Source organism: Pseudonaja textilis, chromosome 1 (genome assembly GCF_049901715.1).
Source record: "Pseudonaja textilis isolate UNSWEBS1 chromosome 1, rPseTex1.2, whole genome shotgun sequence".
In the NCBI taxonomy this organism is placed as follows: Eukaryota; Metazoa; Chordata; class Lepidosauria; order Squamata; family Elapidae; genus Pseudonaja; species Pseudonaja textilis.
In genome coordinates, this window is record NC_141990.1 from 4,101,382 (window position 1) to 4,120,441 (window position 19,060).

The following is a 19,060-nucleotide window of genomic DNA, read 5'->3' on the forward strand; positions in this document are numbered from 1 at the left end:
TGTGTGTTTAATTTTAAAAGAAGCTAGACAGATTATGTTATTTCAGCACTGTAAAATTTCAGAAAGGACAGCTCCATTTCTAAAAAGCAGCAAGTGACCTACATCCTAAAAGATGAAGGAGCAGAGTCGGAGGAAAAAGTTGGCCACCTCTCCTCATTGAGGTCTTCCTCCTTGAGAAGTCCAAATGCTGCCAACCTCTGTCTCAGAACAACACTTTGGTTTGCGGAGTTCCTAAGTTAAAATCTTTTTGATTTAGGTGCGAGGGGGTGTGTGTCTTATGTCTGGCTTCTAACCGCTTATTCTTTATTTTTTTAAAAATATTTTTTTTTCAATATCAAGAATAACAGCCGTTCCTCTCCCCTCCCCCCCACCCGTTGGGGGCAAGTTTTCTCCCTCAAATTTTCCCGCGCGCGGACTCTTTTTTTTTTTCTTCTTCTTTTTTTCCCCTCCTCTCTCCCGCTTCGCCCCGCCCATTCTTTTTTTTTTTTTTTAAATGTATTTTTTCCGGCGGAGGGAGACCGAAGAAAGCGCCTGCGCGAGACGTCCTATATAAATAGCTGGCGCCGCGCGGAAGCTTCGCCAGTCGCGGCCGGACGCCGGTGGAGGCAAGAGGCTTTGAGTCCGCGGCGCTTGGAGAACGCGAGGGGCGGCAGTGGCGGCCTAAGGCGAAGGACTCCTCCCTGACGCTCCTTTTTTTTTTCCTCCCTCCCTTTTGCAAAGACCTGCCAACCCCCTTTCCCCCCTCCCCTCCTCCTCGTTTAATCTCCGGCGGCTTCTTCCAGGAAGGGCCGCCCTTGCCCCCCCACCCCCCTGCCTTTAAAGCCGGGGCAGAGGTGGGGTGGAAGAGGCAGGATGTAAAAAGAGCGATGGGCGAGGGTTGAACTCCTTTACCCGGTTCCCCCTTTTCATCCTCTTTTTTGGGGGGTGGGAAGGTTTTAATTTCCTTCCTCCCCCCCCTCCACCCCTTAAAAGCGATCCCGATTCTCTTCTCTGGGGCTCCCTTGCAATCTCCCTTCGCAAAAGCCAAGGGGGGAAAAATAATAACAATCCTTCCTCCCCTCCTAATCTTTCCTGTTATTAACGGGTTTTTCCTCTTCTCCGTCCTCAGGGCAGCTGTCATTGCCCTCCCTTTTTAATTCCTTGATCTCCCCCCAACTCCTTCCAGGCATCATCACAACTGCCTGGGACGACCCCTTAAAAAAAAAGCAACCCTTGTTTTTAAAGGGGTCTTTGGATGACAGACACCTGCTTGGCTCCTTTATTGGCTTTTTATGTTCCTCACCTGTAAAACCCACTTTTTTGTGTGGGGGGGTGGCTTTTCTAAAGGGGTTTAATCCCCTCTCCCAATGCTAGGAATTTAGGATTTTTACCATCTTCGCTTGGAATTAGGAACGGCTCCTTTCTTTAAACCTCTCTGGGGCTTTGGGCATCTTTCCTTTCTACCAAAGAGGCTTCATCCACCCTACTGCTTCTCCTCCTCCTCTTCCTCTTCCTCTTCTTCCTCTTCCCCCCCCCCAACTTTCAATGCCAGAAAACACCCATTGCCTATGGGAAGCTGGCCAATGCCCCCCCCAGCCACCTGCCTGAGGTCAGCAGCAGCGTCATGCCAGCAGGTGCCCCCTTTCTCTGGGGGGGGCGGCCAGGACGCGGGCAGAGCCAGCCCAGCCCCCCCTCTCTCCTAGCCTCTCCTCCCCCAGCCTGCTGATGTGAGCTCCGGCTTGTCCTTCCCTTTCTCCTTGTCCTCCTCTTCCTCCCTGCGTGGTGTGTGTGTCCCCCCCCCACCCCTTTCAAGCTTCATGCCCCCCTGAAGAACATGGAGGTGGTGGGAGATTTTGAATACAGCAAGAAAGACCTCATCGGGCATGGGGCTTTCGCCGTGGTCTTTAAGGGTCGGCACCGCAAGGTACGAGGGTGGAGGTGTGTGTGGGGTGCAAAGGGAGAGAATTGGGGGTGGGGGTGCAAAGGGGAATGGGGGTCTCGACTTCTTTGGTGGTGGATGGAGAAGGTCGATTGGGGTTGAGGGTGGCGGGAGGGGGGCGCTTACAGGACTGCCAGATTTGCGAAGGAGCGAGGATGTCTCGATTGAAGTTGCCTCCTGGGCTTTCTCCATCCTCAAATTTTACCTGGAGAGCCTTTCTCCTTACCTGCCCTTTTTTCTCTCCGCTTCTCTTCTTTTAACTAGGTTGCTGAGGTTGGGTAGACCAGAAAGCGGTGTATTTTTAAAAAGCTGGGTGCCTTTGTCACCAAAAAAAAATCGGTTTTTTTTTCCTTCCCCTCTCCCTATTTTTGGGGGGGCGGTGGGGGGGGCTGGGGTGTAGTTCTGCTGCCCGCTGGTGGACTTGCCTGCCTTGTTTTTCCTTCCCCACCAAAGCCAAGATGGGATGATGTCAGCCTCCAAATGGCTTGTACTCCTCCCAACCTTTCTCCCCTCTCTCTCTCTCTCTCTCTCTCTCTCTCTATCTCTATCTCTATCTCTATCTCTATCTCTATCTCTATCTCTATCTCTATCTCTCTATCTCTCTATCGTGCACACCGGCGGGCAAACCTGCACGCTCTTTGAATTGTAAAGGAGGAGGCTGGGGTTTACAGGATCATGGGTTTTGTAGTCCGGGGTTTTGCCAGCGGAGGGGTGCCAACCTCTTGTCCAAAGGCTTGAATGAAGTTCCTAGCTTACGGAAATAGATGGGTAGGTAGCTGTTTGATTTGTGGTTGGAGGGGGGGGAGCAACTCCCACCCACCCACAATCTCTTTCTTGAGTTGCTTCTACTGCCAGGATCCCAGTGAGCCAGAAGCATTTCTTCTCTTGGGGTTGGGTGTGTTTTGTTTTAAGGGTTGACCTCCCCTCTTGGTTATCATATCGAGGAGGTGCTCTTCTGTGCGTGTCCCTTTTTCAATGATTCCTTTGATGGTTGCGTTTTGCTTCTTGTTTACATTCCTTCCTTCTTCTTGTGAGCTGCCTCGAGTAGTCCCACGGCAAGATTGGCAAAGAAATTTAACTAGTAATAACCAATAATAATAATATGAAGGGGCCAAGCGACTCCTCAAGAATTTGCTTCTGGCTTGACTTAGATATTTTTGGATCTTCACAAATGTCTTTTTTTTTTGTTGTTGTTGGGTAACTTTGAACAACTTGGGATTTTTGTCTCTGTGTGTGTGTGTGTGTGATTCCTTTTGGGCAGCTGCAATCTTGTTGAGACAGGGAACTTCTGGTCCCTCTGTTCAAGATAAGGGAATGGTCTGCAGATCTCTTAAAAGGTACCATTGCTTGGCTGACCGAACAGAGTAGGAGATCCGTGGTCTTGCCTGTTAAGCATTTGAACCTGAGCCTAGCGTGTGCTGAAGGTGATCGCCTTGACTGTAAAAAGGACAAAGCTAGAAGGAGAAAGTTGTAAGTTTTCCTCTTGTCCCTACAAAGAAGTTGTTATTGTGAACCCATTCTTGTCTTGGGGACGTGTAGCCAATTCTTCCTACTTAAGTTGCACTTAAGGTTGGGCCTGTGGTCCTAATTGTAAACTGTCAGCTGTTTGCAACTTGACATATTCTTCTAAGTCTTTTAGATGAGGGGTGTCCAACCTTGGCATCTTGAAGACCTGTGGACTTCAACTCCCAGGATTCCCTGGCCACTTTAAACTCTCCTGAGGGGGGGGTGTTGGCAGTGTAATTAGGAGTTGAGAAAGCTGTAGACCAGGTGGAGGAAAAGAGGACTCAGCACGTCTTCCAGGAATCTTAAATCATCGTAAAGCTTTTAAAGGAAAGAAGAAGGAAAAGAAAAAAAGGCCAGATCGACTCGCTTCTGGTGACTGTTTACAAAAAAAGAAAGCTCGCTTGTACTTAAAACGCTTTTCTCCCTTCTCTTTTCAGAAAACGGACTGGGAAGTGGCCATAAAGAGCATTAACAAAAAGAACTTGTCGAAGTCGCAGCTCCTCCTTGGGAAGGAGATAAAAATTTTGAAGGTATTGTACGCTGTCTCTTTTCTTCCAAACCCCCAAAGCCTCCTTGCGCTGTTGTGTAGCTCACAACATGGGGAGCTCCGACAATCGCCGCAACTTAGCATTGTGTGGATACCTAGCAGAGCTTGCCTAGCCTGGGTGGGGTGGGGGAATTATTATTATTATTATTATTATTATTATTATTATTATTATTACCTTTATTGTCAGAGTACAACATGTGTACAATGAGGTTGGCTGAGCCTCCCCTCGTATAGTGTCTTTTTTTCCTAGTTTTAGATTTCAGGAGGCATAGTGACATTTATATTGGCTATGTGCAGGTGGTCCTCGACTTACAATAGTTCATTTAGCGATCAGTTTGAAGTTACAATAGCTTTGCAAAAAGTGACTTATTGACCGGTCCTCATACTTACATTCCTGCGATCAAAATTCAGACGCTTGGCAAGTGGCTCGTATTTATGACGGTCGCAGTGTCCCAGGGGGGTCACTTGATCCCCTTTTGCGGCCTCCTGACAAGCAAAGTCCAAGGGGGAGCCGGATTCACTTAACAGCCGTGTCACTAACTTAACCATTGCAGTGATTCACTTAACAACTATGCCAAGGAAGCTCGTTAAATGGGGCGAAATTCCCTGAACGAATACTTTGCTTAGCGACGCATTTTCAGCTCGGTTGTGGTTGTAAGTTGAGGACTGCCTGCATGCATAGACAACCTTCATTTGAGGGCCTTTTGTTTTGATTTTTCCTTTTCCTTTATTCTTAACTTATTGCACCTCTGTATGGTTTGCCAGTTGCACAGTGGCAGATAGGACGGCACTCCAGAGCGAGGGTCTCCAACCGTGGCAACTTTAAGCCTGGCGGACTTCAATTCCCAGAAGTTCCCAGCTAGCAAGCTGGCTAGGGAATTCTGGGAGTTGAAGTCTGCCAGGCTTAAAGTTGCCATGGTTGGAGACCCCTGCTCCAGAGAGTTAACGTCTTTGCCCAGAGGATCCTGGGTTGCCCTCTCCCTTCTTTGGAAGAGCTTTATAGCTCCCGCTGCCTCAAGAAAGTTCAAAAACATTCTCAAAGATCCATCTCATCCTGGGCACCCTTTTTATTTGAATTATTACCATCTGGAAGCCGGTACAGGACAATAAAAAAAAAAAGGACAAATAGGCTGAAAAACAGCTTCTATCCCAGGGTAGTAATCCCATTGGATTCTCCTGTCTAGTGCAATATGAATGCAGTATCAGGGGTTTTCCGTTCAATTATATAGAACGTGAAGGATGTGTGTTGGTGTTTATTTTCATGGTCGTGATGTGTGCTGAAGATGTTCGATTTCTTTGTACGAGGAGCAGTGACGACAAAGTAAACTAAAATTAAAAAAACTTGTCAGTTTGGTTTGGAAGAGATGGATGAGGACTTCTGGAATGGTGCGGAACGTCCATAATTCTGTTGCCCCAGCCTTTTTTCTTTTCGTTCCAAGCAAAACGCTAAGCAAGGCCAAAGGAACAACCTGAGTTATGAGTTGAAAAATTTCTGAATTAGAAATGCTTAGCCGAAGGCGGCGATCTGGCAGCCGGGTTGAGGCTGACGGCGCAAACCACACTGGCCTGCGCATAGTGCTTTTAATTTATTCTGGAGGAGGCAGAATCCTTGCAAATGCCACAGACAAGATAGGAACGTGTACAGTTAGGTGGTAAAACATGCACTTTGTATACAGGGGAAATTCCAGGTTTAGTCGCCTGTCTCTGCGGCGTAAAAAAATAATAATTCAGGGTTCAGGAGAATGGAACTACTCTCGGCGGAGATCTACCAATTGACGCTAAACCCCATTTCTAGTTAGATTGGAATAAGGATTGTGATGGTAGGAATCCCTTCAGTTTTTCCGAGTGTCCATTGAGCACAAGGATAGAGAGAAGATGTTGATATTTTAAGAGTTGAAAGGGACCTTAAGGGGTCTTCTAGTCCAACCCTCTGTCCAAGCAGGAGACCAGCTTAGACCATTTCTGACAAGTGACTGTCCAATCTGTTCTTAAAAACCTTCGGAGATGCAGCACGCACAACTTCTGGCGGCAAGCGGTTCCGCTGTTTAATTGTTCTCACTGTCAGGAATTTTTTTTCCTGAGTTCTAGGTTGGATCTCCCCTTGATCAGTTTCCATCCGTCGCTTCTTGTCCTTCTTGTGCTCAGGGGCTTTGGGAAAATAGCTTGACTCCTCCTCCTTAGGGGCAGCCCCACAGATATTGGAAGATGCTATCATAACCCCCACCCCCAGTTCTTCTTTACTCTAAACTAGACCTACCCAATTCCTGCGACTGTCCTTCACACATTTTGTCCCCTTATAATCTTCGCTGCTTTTCTCTGCAAATCTCAACATCCTTATTGGGTGACCCAAACCAGATACCAAAAAAAACACAACAGATGTTGAGTGAGTTTTTCCCCATTTTACAATCTTTCTTACCATTGTTGTTAATCTGGGGATTGGCACAGAGTCACCCAGTTGAGTTTCATGCCTAAGGCAGGACTAGAACTCACCGTCTCCTGGTGATTGGCACATGGTCACCCAGGTGGGTTTCATGCCTAAGGCAGGACTAGAACTCACTGTCTCCTGGTGATTGGCACATGGTCACCCAGGTGGGTTTCATACCTAAGGCAGGACTAGAACTCACCGTCTCCTGGTGATTGGCACATGGTCACCCAGGTGGGTTTCATACCTAAGGCAGGACTAGAACTCACCGTCTCCTGGTGATTGGCCCAAAGTCACCCAGGTGGGTTTCATACCTAAGGCAGGACTAGAACTCACCGTCTCCTGGTGATTGGCACATGGTCACCCAGCTGGCTTTCATGCCTAAGGCAGGACTAGAACTCACCATCTCCTGGTGATTGGCCCAAAGTCACCCAGCCGGCTTTCATGCCCAAGGCGGAACTAGAACTCACCGTCTCCTGGTGATTGGCCCAAAGTCGCCCACCCAGCTTTCTTTACCTAAGACAGAACTAGAACTCACACTCTTCCTTTTCAAACTTGGCATGTAGGAGCTGTTCCTTCAAGCCTGCACCTGTCAGGTGCCTCTTGGGCTGCACCGAACCTTTGCTGAAGTCCCTCAAACTTGCCCAATGTGATTTTCTCCCTGTGTGATGGGGCCTTGACTCCCACCCAGGCTGGAGAACATGAGAATTGAAGCCCAAGCTGGGGAGGGCAAGCGTGAGGAAGACCGAGCTAGCTAATTATTAGTTGATTTCCTTCTCTGTATAGGGGTGGGAACCATGGCTTTTTTAAGACTTGTGGACTTCAACTCCCAGAATTCCTGAGCCAGCCATGCAGGCCCTCTGGGAGTTGAAGTCCACACGTCTTAAAGGGGCCACAGTTTTCCCATCCCTGATCTGGGAATACAGGCCGCCTGAACTTTTTATTCAGCTTACAAGCTCCCACATCTACTGAGCACCCCCCAGTTTTTCACTTCCCAGGTACCGAAGGAGGCCATGCATGAGATGCGTAAGACTTCAGCCAAGTAAATAATATCTCTTCTCCGGTACAAAGAGCCTCATTGGGGTGAATTACAGAGGCCCAGCAAAGAAGCAATCCTTTCTAAACGTCGGAAAATAAGGGTGGGGGGAGAATTGTGCCTCTTGCCTACCAGCATCGATCGGTATTCAGAGTTGAGGGCTGTTTGGAAACTGAAACAAGATGTATTTGCTGTGTGAGCAAGGAGCCTGGGCGTGGCTTAGCTCAACTGTTCTGTACTAAAGCTGCTTGGTGCTGTGAAACTGAAACTCCTCTGCTTGTGTTTTGCATTTGGAAGAGTTTTCAAGTGGGGAGGTAGAACTCCTTAGCATCAGAGTGTGTTAAAAATAATAATATAATAGCTCTGAGGGTCATTTCGAAAAATCCTTTCTTAGTGAGCACCTAGAAGCCAAGAGGAACATACGTGCCCAATTTCAAGTTTGTAGGCTTTACGGTTCTGGAGATTTTGTGATGATGCCTGAGTGTTATTTCGCTTTTATATCTATAGATAATTCCATCCACGCTTGCTCTGCAAACAAGCGCTTCTCTCTTCTTCTTCTTTTCTTGTAGAAAGTTGTGGTCTGAGCATAAGCGAAAAATTGTTAAAAAATAAGTATTTTATGCTACAGCGAACATGTGGACATCCTGTTTGACATTCAGATCTTTTGCAGTGTCAAGCTTATTGAAAGCCACAATCAGTCACTTGATTCCCAACTGTCAGTCAAATGTGGAAGTGTTGTCAGGCAGGGACAGTGGCCCTTCTGCCTGCTGTGCGAAATCAACCATTTGTTTGTATTATATGTTGCCTGTCTCACTGTTTTAAGTGACTCTGGACAACTCACAACAACATAAAAGCGTAGATGTAAAAGCATTGAAAGCGTTAAAATTAATTTTAACAACAATGAAATAAAAGTATAAGTAAATTTGGAGAAAATCTTTTGAGAAGGAGCAAAGTAAAGCAGTTGTATCTAGCAACTGCTTAAGATACAAGTAGTCCTCAATTTATGACCTCAATTGAGCCCTTCTGTTGCTAAGTGAGGTATTTATGAGCTTTGTCCCCAACTTTTCTTGCCACCGTGGTTAAGTGAATCGCTGCAGTTGTTAAGTTAACCACGTGGTTGTTAAGTGAATCTGGCTTCCCTGTTGAATTTGCTTGTGAGAAAGTCACAAAAAGTCATCACTCAACCCTGGGACACTTCAACTGTCATTGTCATGCCCCCGTTGGAGTTTGATTCCGAGTGAGAAGTGGAACAGCTGACAGGGAGTGGGAATGTGGCTCCGGTGGCTGTGGAAGAAACTGGGGAAGGACACAGTCCAGCTGGGCATTCAGAGGAAGACCCAGGCCCACCCCCTCCGCATCCTAGGGCACACAGGAAGGAACGGAGAAGGGAGCAACGTGGGCTACAGGGGAGAAAAAGGCCCTGATTCCCTTCATTAGCTGCAGCTGGGGAAACAGTTTAAAGAAGGTGTCTGCGCACAAAACCATGCCGGAAGCAAAGCCTGCATTATCTTTGTTTGTCAAGTCCTATCTGGGTTCTGGCGTCCTCCCCGCTGTGTGTGTTTCGTTACCTTTTGAAGTCTGCAATCCCTTATCCTGCCCTGTCTCGTTAATTTCTGCAGCCTGGTTTGTGTTGCTTTTTATTTATAATTTAGATGTACTTTGGGTTCGGACGGAATTTCTTCCATTTAAAAACTGTTCTTGGGAAGAGTTTTTTTCTCCAACTGATGATAACTCGACATTGGGGGCCAAGTTGGAGGAATTAAAGGGACTTCTACCTACTTTTGTGACTTTGTTGCTTTTGTACCACGCCCTGAGACATCACAGTCATAAATATGAGTCAGTTGCCATAAATATGAGTCAATCCAGCGCCTGGATTTTGCTCATGCGACCACAGGGAGGCTGCAACGGTTGTACGTGTGAAAAACAGTCATAAAATTACTTTCAGTGACGTAACTTTGAACGACAGTCACTAAATGAACTGTTGTAAGTCGAGGACTATCTGTAATAGATTCTTGAGATCTGTTAGCTCTAGAGGTGATTGGGGAAAACAGGTTTTGTGGATAGGGACCAGACCTCTGCACTAAATTCAAAACTTTGGACCCAAATGGTTTCCTGGCTGGGATTTTGATGCCATGTTGGCTGAGATTCTAGTCCCTAGTGTTCAGGCAGGCGTCAGAAATAGCAAATTATCCAAATTATACTTCAAGCCAAGGATGGAGGCTTTAATTTGGATTCTTCCATTGATCAGTCTTCAGTTCTTTCCCCTCTCCTCCGGTTACTTTGAATAATCATCCTGAAGTAAGAAAAAGGTCCCTTATTTCAGAGCCGCCTTTGCCAGGATTATAAAACCTGAAGCTATAACCACCTCTCCAAACAGATACAAAGGGCGTCGGCGACCTAAAATTTCTGCTCTCTCTGTTTACAAAAACCAAGGAAGGAAACTAACTGTACATCTGTAAAAGTGTCTTACTTGGACATAGCCTCGAGCCCTTGGCTTCGGTGAGTCAACTTTTCCCAGAAACCCGTTTCTGGGAAGCCAGAATTCCTGGTTTAGTGAACACGGGACTGGTTTCAAAGACATCCGAAGGCTGGGTGGATTGAAAACTTGGCCACCGTCCCTTCTTGGCTCATTCCAGAAGCAACGGATGGAAACTCATCAAGGAGAGAAGCAATCTGGAAGGAAGGAGAAATTTCCTGGCAGTCAGAACCAGTGGAACAACTGGCCACCAGAAGCTGTGGGTTCTTCAACGCTGGAGGTGTTTTTAAGAAGAGATTGGATAACCCTTGGTCTGAAATGGTGTAGGGCAGTGTTGGTGAATCTTTTAGGTACCCAGTGCCCAAACCGAAATGCGCATGCCTGAGCGTGCATGTATGCGTGCTTGCCGAAAACCAGCTGACCGGTTCACGTTTGCCTGTTTTTTGCATATTTTTCTGGCTGGTTTGAATCCAGTTTTTGCACCGAAAACACCCCAGAAAACAGCCTGGGTTTTTTTGCCCATTTTCAGGCAGTTTTTGGCTGGAAAAACAGCCTGGAAATGGCCTGCAAAACAGCCTGTTTTCCAGCCGTTTTTGGGGGCCATTTTCCGGCACTCTGCCGCCTGCGAACACCAGCTAGCTGGTGCGCCAGAAAGAGGAGCTGGCGATGGTGCACGTGCCCACTGAAAGGGCTTTGCATGCCACCTCTGGCAGGCGTGCCATAGGTTCACCATCACAGGTAAAGGGTCTCCTGTATCAATCAGGACTCCAACAAATCCACCCCCATTCAAATCATGTCTCCAGCCGCTTCTCTCAGAGAAAATCGATTAGAAGTGACCATGTTGGCATTAGCTGGATGCAGCCGATACTAAAATACATCACCCATTTCCCCCTTGACCCTAATCTTCCCCCCTCTTCCTGGATGTATATTCTCCAATGGGACACATCCATAGTCAAGAGTCATCTATCATGCTCCCCAGTAATATTCTTGCACTCCAGTAACTTCGGGCTGCCATGGCGATTATCTAGGCCAGGGGTCTCCAACCTTGGCCACTTTAAGCCTGGAGGACTTCAACTCCCAGAATTCCCCAGCCAGCAAAGCTAAGGTTGGAGACCCCTGGACTAGGCCACCGAGCAAACAGGAAACAATACCAATAAAAGGGAATGTTTGTAGCTCAGGGTTGGAACTGTGGGGTCCTTGGTGCTGTCTGAGCTGGGTGGTTTTCTTGCAGACGTTTCGTGACCCAGCTGGGTAATGTCATCAGGGCTGGAATGGAGGGAGGTTTGAGGAGGAGGACGAGAACTGTGGCATCCTTGGTGCTCTCTGAGCTTGGTTGTTTTCTTGCAGACGTTTCATGACCCAACTAGGCAACATCATCAGTGCTAGAAGGGGAGGGAGGTTTGCTAGAAGGAGGGGGGAGGAGGAGAAGAAAGAGGAGGAGGAGGAGGCACCAGACGGGTTGGGGTCCTTGATGCTCTCTGAGCTTGGTTATTTCCTTGCAGACGTTTCATGACCCAACTAGGGAACATTATCTGTGTCAGAAGGGGTGGGGAGAGGAGGAGGAGTGGGAGGAAGCAAAGCTGGCTGAGGAATTCTGGGAGTTGAAGTCCTCCAGGCTTAAAGTGGCCAAGGTTGGAGACCCCTGATCTAGGCACTTGAGGAATGCACTGTTTTTTCCCCACTCCTTTTTTGCTAGCAGCTAAAAAGACCAAAGGAGTATCTTTGTAGTTGACATCCTGCCTTAGCAGGGGGGTTGGACTAGAAGACCTCCCAAATCCCTTCCAACTCTGTTATTTTATAACTATTCACGTATTGAGAGAGAGAGAACCTCTTAGTTCCAAGGTGGAAGGTGTCCCAGCTGAATTTCCTCACATTCTAGGGTCACCTGAGCTCATTGTTTTTTTTCCCTGATGGAAACTAAGAACAGGACTTTCTTAGTAGTGGCACCACTGGGTGCAGTTGAGCCTAGAGATTATGACTTCGGTGGCCCTCACCTATTTGATTCTCGGGAAGAAACTGTGGAAATAATTTCGATGGCAGCATATACAGTTTACAACAGTTCATTTAGTGACCCTTCGAAGTCACAACGGCACTGAAAAAAAGTGACTTGGGACCGTTTTTCACCATTTACGACTTTGTAGCATCCCCATAGTCCCGTGAGCCGCTTGGCAACTATTTCATACTTACAACGGCCGTCCTCCCAGGGTCACGCGATGGTCCTCTTTTGAGAACTTCTGACAAGCAGAGTCAACAGGGAAGCCAGATTCACTTAACAACCGTGTTAACTGACTTATCAACCACAGGGATTCACTTAACCGTGGCAAGAAAGGTTGTAAAATGGGGCAAAACTCCGTTAAATGTATCGCTTAACCACAGAAGTGTTGGGCTCCATTGGGGTCGTTAGTTGAGGACTGCCTGTACAGGACTGGCTTTGGTCACATTCTTCCTCTGAACTATTTGTCTTTTATTTTCCAGGAACTGCAACATGAAAACATTGTGGCCCTGTATGATGTCCAGGTGAGTTTGTTGTCCATTGCACTTTTTTAAAAAAATGAACCTGTGTCCTTATACCAATGGGTCTTCAAACTTGGCAAGTGTAAGACTTGTGGACTGCAACTCCCAGAATTCCTGAGCTAACCTAACTGGAGGAGGAATTCTGGGAGTTGAAATCCACAAGTCTTCAAGCTGTCTAGTTTGAAGACCCCTGTTGTGGTTTGCCGGCAGCCTGCGGAGATGGCAACAGAATCAGACAGTGGGGAAGAACAGGGACCAGTCCAGGAGTTTGGGGAGGACTCGAAAGATCGGTCCTGCATTCGATACAGAGATGGGGCCGGGGCCACCTGGGAATTATGTGCTGACCCCAGAGCCTCCAGAATCGGACAGCAGCGAAGCAGAGGAAGAAGGGGAGCTTGTTCCCAGTATGCGTGCACGCAGAGCTGCTAGAAGACAAGAGCAGACAAAAGGGCAACTCTGGAATAAGGCTTGGAGGTGATTGCCCCTCCCCTAAGGTATAAAGGAAGTGCAAAGGTAGGAAAACCTTTGCAGGAAGCAAAGTCGTTTGTTCTATTCGGATTAAACATTGAAGCTCTGTGTGGATTTTGTACTTCGGTTGGTTTTTTTTCCCAGTTAATTTGGCACTTTAGTTGTTGGCAGCAATTCAAAGGAGAGAAAGGTGGGTGCTTATCTCGAGGAACTGTGTGGGACTCATTACAGACTGGGAATGAACATAATTCCCAGCGTTGAAATAAAACAAGACTGTTTGGACTAAGAGTGTGCTTAATTACGGTCTCGGGAAGCCTTGGTCAGAGCAACCCCTGCTCTATACAATGTCTCCTTGCCTCTCACCTGTTTTATTTCTTGCACCAAACGTCCCCTTTTTTAACCGTGGTGTTTTTGTATCGGCGTTGCACCTGTGAATATGTGCAGTCCACCAAAGCACACAATGTTTTTTTATTGTGTAGGGTGGGAAAAGTGCCTTTTTGGTTGACAAACACACAAGAGTTGTGGGAGAGCCATTGTTTTGAATCTTGACTAAAAGAACGTACAGGTAATCCTTGACTTAGAGCAGTGCATTTAGTGACCGCTCAAACAGCACTGAGAAAAAAATAACTTATCACCATTGTTCACACTTCACAGTCGTCGCAGCATCCCCGTGGTCACAAAATTCAAAGGCTTGCGAACTGACTCATATTTATGACCGTTGCAGTGTCCCAGGCTCCTGGGATTGCCTTTTGCAAGTCAACGGTAAAGCCAGATTCACTTAACAACCATGTTACTAGTTTAGCAACCACAGGGATTCACTTAACAACTGTGGCACTAAAAGGCCATAGAATTGGGCAAACTTCACTTAACAAATGTCTCACATAGTAACACAAATTTGGGGCTCCATTGTGGTCATAAGTTGAGGACTACCTGTATAACTTTGGTTGCTTTAAAAATAAAGCCTGGCTGTTTCTGTTGGAGAGGTCTCAAGTTGGGGATTGACTTGGCAGGTGCCTGCAGTATTCTTGGTGTTCTTCAGTTATGTTTAGTCAATTTTGTGCCATTGAGTTTATTAATTTTTTTATTTTAATAAGTTGGTATTGATTCTTCCCAGTCACACACATTTTACCCAGGATCAATGGTAAATAGACCTATGCAAATTGTCATTGGTGAAATGATTGTAATTGGCTTAGTGGCAAAATTGCTGTTTTTTTAAAGGAATAGAATAGAGAATAGAGTAGAGTAGAGTAGAGTAGAGTAGAATAGAATAGAATAGAATAGAATAGAATAGAATAGAATAGAATAGAATAGAATAGAATAGAATAACTGTATTGTGATTTTAAATGTACTCTAATTGGCGTACATTAAAAATGAAATTTCATTGCATATAGCTCTTAAAGGGTCAGCACCTCCAATTTTACACTACCTAAATATGACAAGATAAATAGATAAATATAAAATTATGTATTTGCCCACATATACTATGTGACAAGAGAGAAACAACACAGTCTAATTCGGATGTATACATGTTGATGGTGAGTAAAACGAATCTTGCGAGTTTACCAGATGGATGGCATAGGGAACAAAACTGTTAGATTCTGGTAGTCCTGCTAGAAATACTTTGAAATCTCCTCCCCCTGAAATGGGGCGGCGGGGCCGTTGTGCCGGGGCAGCGTGACGGCCCGCTAAAGGGAAGTTGATGCGGTTGGTAAATACGGTTCCTGACAAGGGAGCAACAGAAACTGAGACCGTGAAGTGGGCGTGTGGGGTCTCTAACAATGCTTTGAGCTCAAAGCACGTAGCGCTTGTAAGTAGCTTCCTGAATAACGGAAGCGAACTTCCTATAATCTCCGCTGTCCTCACCACTCTCTGTAGGGACTTTCTATCTGAGGCACTGCTGCCCTCAAACCAAACAGGGATGCGGTTTATTAAAACGATCTCCATTGTGCCTCTGTAAAAAGATTACAGTGCAATCTTTATTTTTGTAGTCCTCGACTTACAACAGTTCATTTAGCGACCAGTCAAAGTTACATCATCACTGGGGGAAAAAAAAGTTCCATGACTGGAAAAGGGACTTACAGCCCTTTTTCACACAACCTTTGCAACATGCCCAGTCACATGATCCAAATTCAGACGCCGGGCAACCGACTCATTTGTGACGGTCGCAGTGTCCTGAGGGTCGTGTGATCCCCTTTCGTAACCTTCTTGCCAAGCAGAATCAGCGGGGAAGCCAGATTTACTTCACAAACGCCTTCCTAACTTAAAAATTACACTGAGTCACTTAACGATGGTGCCAGGAAAGGTCGTAAAATGGGGGCAAGTCTCACTTAGCAACAGAAATTGGGCTCCGTTGTGATTGTAAGTCAAGGACTGCCTGTATATACCCTAAGCTGTCAACTTAACCAGACCGAAGTTCCAGCTGCATGCAAATTGGCCAATTGAGCTGTGTGGCTTTACGGCCCTTTAAACGGCTCGTGGAAATTGAAAAAAATAAAATAAAATTAAGCATTCAAGCCGTGCTCTGCTTCGTGGATTTTCCTCCTCCCTTTCTCTGCCTCGTATCCTCGGCGCCTCTGCTTCCCTTCATTCAAGCTGGAAAGTTTATTAGCATAATGTGCTCGAGGCCAGATAATGTGCTGCTTGCGAGGCAGCGAATGGCGTCTCCTGGCGATGCTTGGATACCGTTGAATTTATGCCGCTGTAATGTATGAAATTACAAGTTTATCCTGTGGTGAGCAGATTGCCTTCCCCTGTTTTTCTGGTGTCTCACCTTTCATTCTGGGTTTTTTTTTTTTTTAACAGACTAACAGATTAACAGAGTTGGAAGGGACCTTGTAGGTCATCTAGTCCAACCCCCTGCCCAAGCAGGAAACCTACACCATTTCTGACAAATGGCAGTCCAATCTCTTCCCTGAAAGCTTCCACTTCTTTCACTTCTGTTCCACAGGTTAATTGCTCTCCCTGTCAGGAAATTCCTCCTTATTTCCAGGTTGAATCTCTCCTGGTTCAGTTTCCATCTGTTATTATTCCTTGCCTGGCCTTTGGGGGCTTTGGAAAATAGTTTGAGCCCCTCCTTTCTCTGGGGGTCAAGCTATTTTCCAAGGTACCCGAAGGCCAGACAAGGAATAATGGATGGAAACTGATCCAGGAGAGATTCAACCTGGAAATAAGTTCTTACTACTCTGGTTCTTACTCTCATGTTGGTAGGGAAACACGTTGCGCTTTGAAAGGGTAGCATCGGGAGAAGGCTACGAAGGAGGCAACTGGACTTCCTTGATTTTTCTTTGAAAACGTTTTGCTTCTCATCCAAGAAGCTTTTTCAGGAAAGAACTGAAGAATCCTCTTGCATGAGAAGCCAAACATTTTCAAAGAAAAACCCAAGAAAATCCAGTTGCGTTGTGGGAAGAAAAAACCTTTGGGAGAACCATAACCTGGATGATTGAGAATCTCCACACATTGTTAATTATTTTTACAGTTATTGTTTTCCTCCTATACACATTTACATATATATTAAAGGACGTAATCCTTTTATTCAGTATCTTGCTTGTATCTAGCCTCAGGGCTCTCATAATTAAATGTGAATTTGATTTCCACTGCTTAAAAGCCTGTAGAGATTCTCCGTCATTCAGCTCATGGTTGTCCCAGAGGTGCTTTTTTCAGGAGGCAAGTGGACTTTTCTTGTATGTGTGTTTTTCTTTTGAAGATGTTTCGCTTCTCATCCAAGAAGCTTCTTCAGCTCTGACTGGGTGGTGGGGAATGGAAGGATTTATACGCCTTGCAGACAGCTGGTCATTTGTATCCTTTAAGCGGGTCGTTGAGGCCGCTTGGGGGTTGATCTGCGTCCTCGGGGGTCACCTGAGTGGTGCAAATGGTTCCTGTAGTCTGCAAAAAAATTTTCTCTGGAAATCCATTCCTCCTCCCATACACCCTTCAAAGGGTGTTCATATCCCAAATTGTATAGCTAAAAATCAGGCTCCCAAGTGCATCCCCCGCCATCCTTTCAAAGTTGAAGAAGCTTCTTGGATGAGAAGCAAAACGTCTTCAAAAGAGGGGGGGAAAAAAAAACAAGAAAGTCCAATTGCCTCCTGAATAAAAGAACCTTTGGGACCATTTCCACTGTTTGAATTTGATTTCAAATTGGAGGAGACCCTCACATAAGGAAACAAGGTGAACGCCGGTCAACTCCGTTTCTGTCTTGATATTTTAGCAGCTGCTGTGTCTTTTATACAGACCCGGCAGTGAATTTGCTACTCGTCCCATGGTTTTGGCTCCAACCTTGCCAGCCCCAATTTCGTGTTTCTGGATGCAAATGTTTCCTGGCCTGTATCTTTCCTTTCGGCAACTTCTCGGGTCTGTTTCCCCTGGGGAAAGTAAGGGCAGAAGTCCCAGTTTTTATTTTTATTTATTTTTTGCTTTTGAATCTCTTACTAGTTTTCCCTGCCACCAATATAAACTGGAGGAAGGAGGCAGGACATCGCAGCTGCAATGCAGTTGATCTTGGGAAAGACACAGAATTTGCCCTGAAATCCAGATTAACTGATACTGCACACCACCTGCATTTATTGTGGTTTGCGTGTCCGTTCTTCCCCCTTCTCCCACCCTCCTCCCAAAAGCTGGAACCTCCATTCCTGATGTATTGCTGCAATTTTTTTATGACTGCCTTTTAATTTGATTTATACATTTCCTCTCCTAAAACGTCAGGACTACCTAAGGGTGATTTGCTGTTTTCTGACACACGGGCTGCTTATATGCAGGTAGTTCTTGATTTATGACCACAGTTGGGGCCAGAATTTTCATTGCTAAGCCAGGTAGTTGTTAAATGACTCTGGCCCAATGTTATTAACTTTTTGCCATGAGTGTTAAGCAAATCATAGAACATTAGAATTCATTCCTTCCCCCCCCTTCCTTCCTTCCTTCCTTCCTTCCTTCCTTCCTCCATCCTCCCTCCTTCCTTCCTTCCCTTCCTCCTTCCACCTCCTTCCTTCCTCTTCCTCCTTCCTCCTCCGTTCCTTCCTTCCTTCCCTCTCTTCTTCCAGAATCATAAGGCTGGTAGGGACTTCAGAGGTCTTCTAGTCCAACCCCTTGCTCGTGCAGAAGACCCTATACCATTTCAAGACAAGTGACTGTCCAATCTCTTCTTCAAAACCTCCAGTGATGTGAAGCACCCACAACTTCTGGTAGCAAGCGGTTCCACTGGTTAATTGTCCTCACTGTTAGGAAATTTCTCCTTAGTTCTAAGTTGCTTCTCTCCTTGATTAGTTTCCACCCATTGCCTCTTGTCTTGCCTTCCGGGGCTTTGGAAAATAGCTTGACTCCCTCTTCTTTGGGGCAGCCCCTCAGATACTGGAAGACTGCGATCATGTTTTCCCTAGTCCTTTTTATTAAATTAGACATACCCAATTCCTGCAATTCCTTCACGTATTTTAGCCTCCAGCCCCCTAATCCTCTTGGTTGCTCTTCTCTGCACTTTTTCCGAGTCTCAACGTCTTTTTTACATCACGGCGAATTAAAATATTGTACAAAACGCAGCAATGCCAGAACTAGACCAGACTGAGTTAGTTTATCAGTAGGTGACGTCCTTTGGCAATTTAGGTCTGAATCACCTTTCCACAATCTTTGGTCACCAGTTTTGATCACCACGATGTAGAAAAGATGTTGAGGCTCTAGAAAAAGTGCAGAGAAGAGCAACCAAGAGGATTAGGGGGCTGGAGGCTAAAACATATGAAGGAATTGCAGGAATTGGGTATGTCTAATTTAATAAAAAAGGACTAGGGAAAACATGATAGCAGTCTTCCAATATCTGAGGGGCTGCCCCAAAGAAGAGGGAGTCAAGCTATTCTCCAAAGCACCAGAAGGCAGGAGAAGAAGTAACAGATGGAAACTAAAGGAGAGAAGCAACCTAGAACTAAGGAGGAATTTCCTGACAGGACAGTCAGTGGAATAACTTGCCTCCAGAAGTTGTAAATGCTCCAACACTGGAGGTTTTTAAGTAGAGATTAAAAAATAAAAGGAGGGAGAAAATTGAATAATGGAATTACTAGGTATATTTAACTGATATGGTGGTAGGCATTTGGAGAGAGTTTTGAAAGGTTGAAAATAAGCATCGAAGGATTATGAATTAATGTGAAAATTATGCACTGAGAGATAATGATCGATATTATTGATTTTGCCTA

General features: G+C 45.9%; 1 protein-coding gene across 1 annotated transcript in view; it reads left to right on the forward strand.

Annotated features, from left to right (window-relative positions):
• Positions 1-572: 572 nt before the first annotated feature.
• Positions 573-19,060, forward strand: part of ULK2 (unc-51 like autophagy activating kinase 2) — a 143,708-nt gene continuing 125,220 nt past the window's right edge. Inside the window, exons 1-3 of the mRNA XM_087924738.1 lie at positions 573-1,903; positions 3,862-3,954; positions 12,381-12,422. Of these exons, the coding sequence (XP_087780864.1) occupies positions 1,814-1,903; positions 3,862-3,954; positions 12,381-12,422 (225 nt within the window). The 5' untranslated portion in view covers positions 573-1,813. The remainder of the gene's footprint in view (positions 1,904-3,861; positions 3,955-12,380; positions 12,423-19,060) is intronic.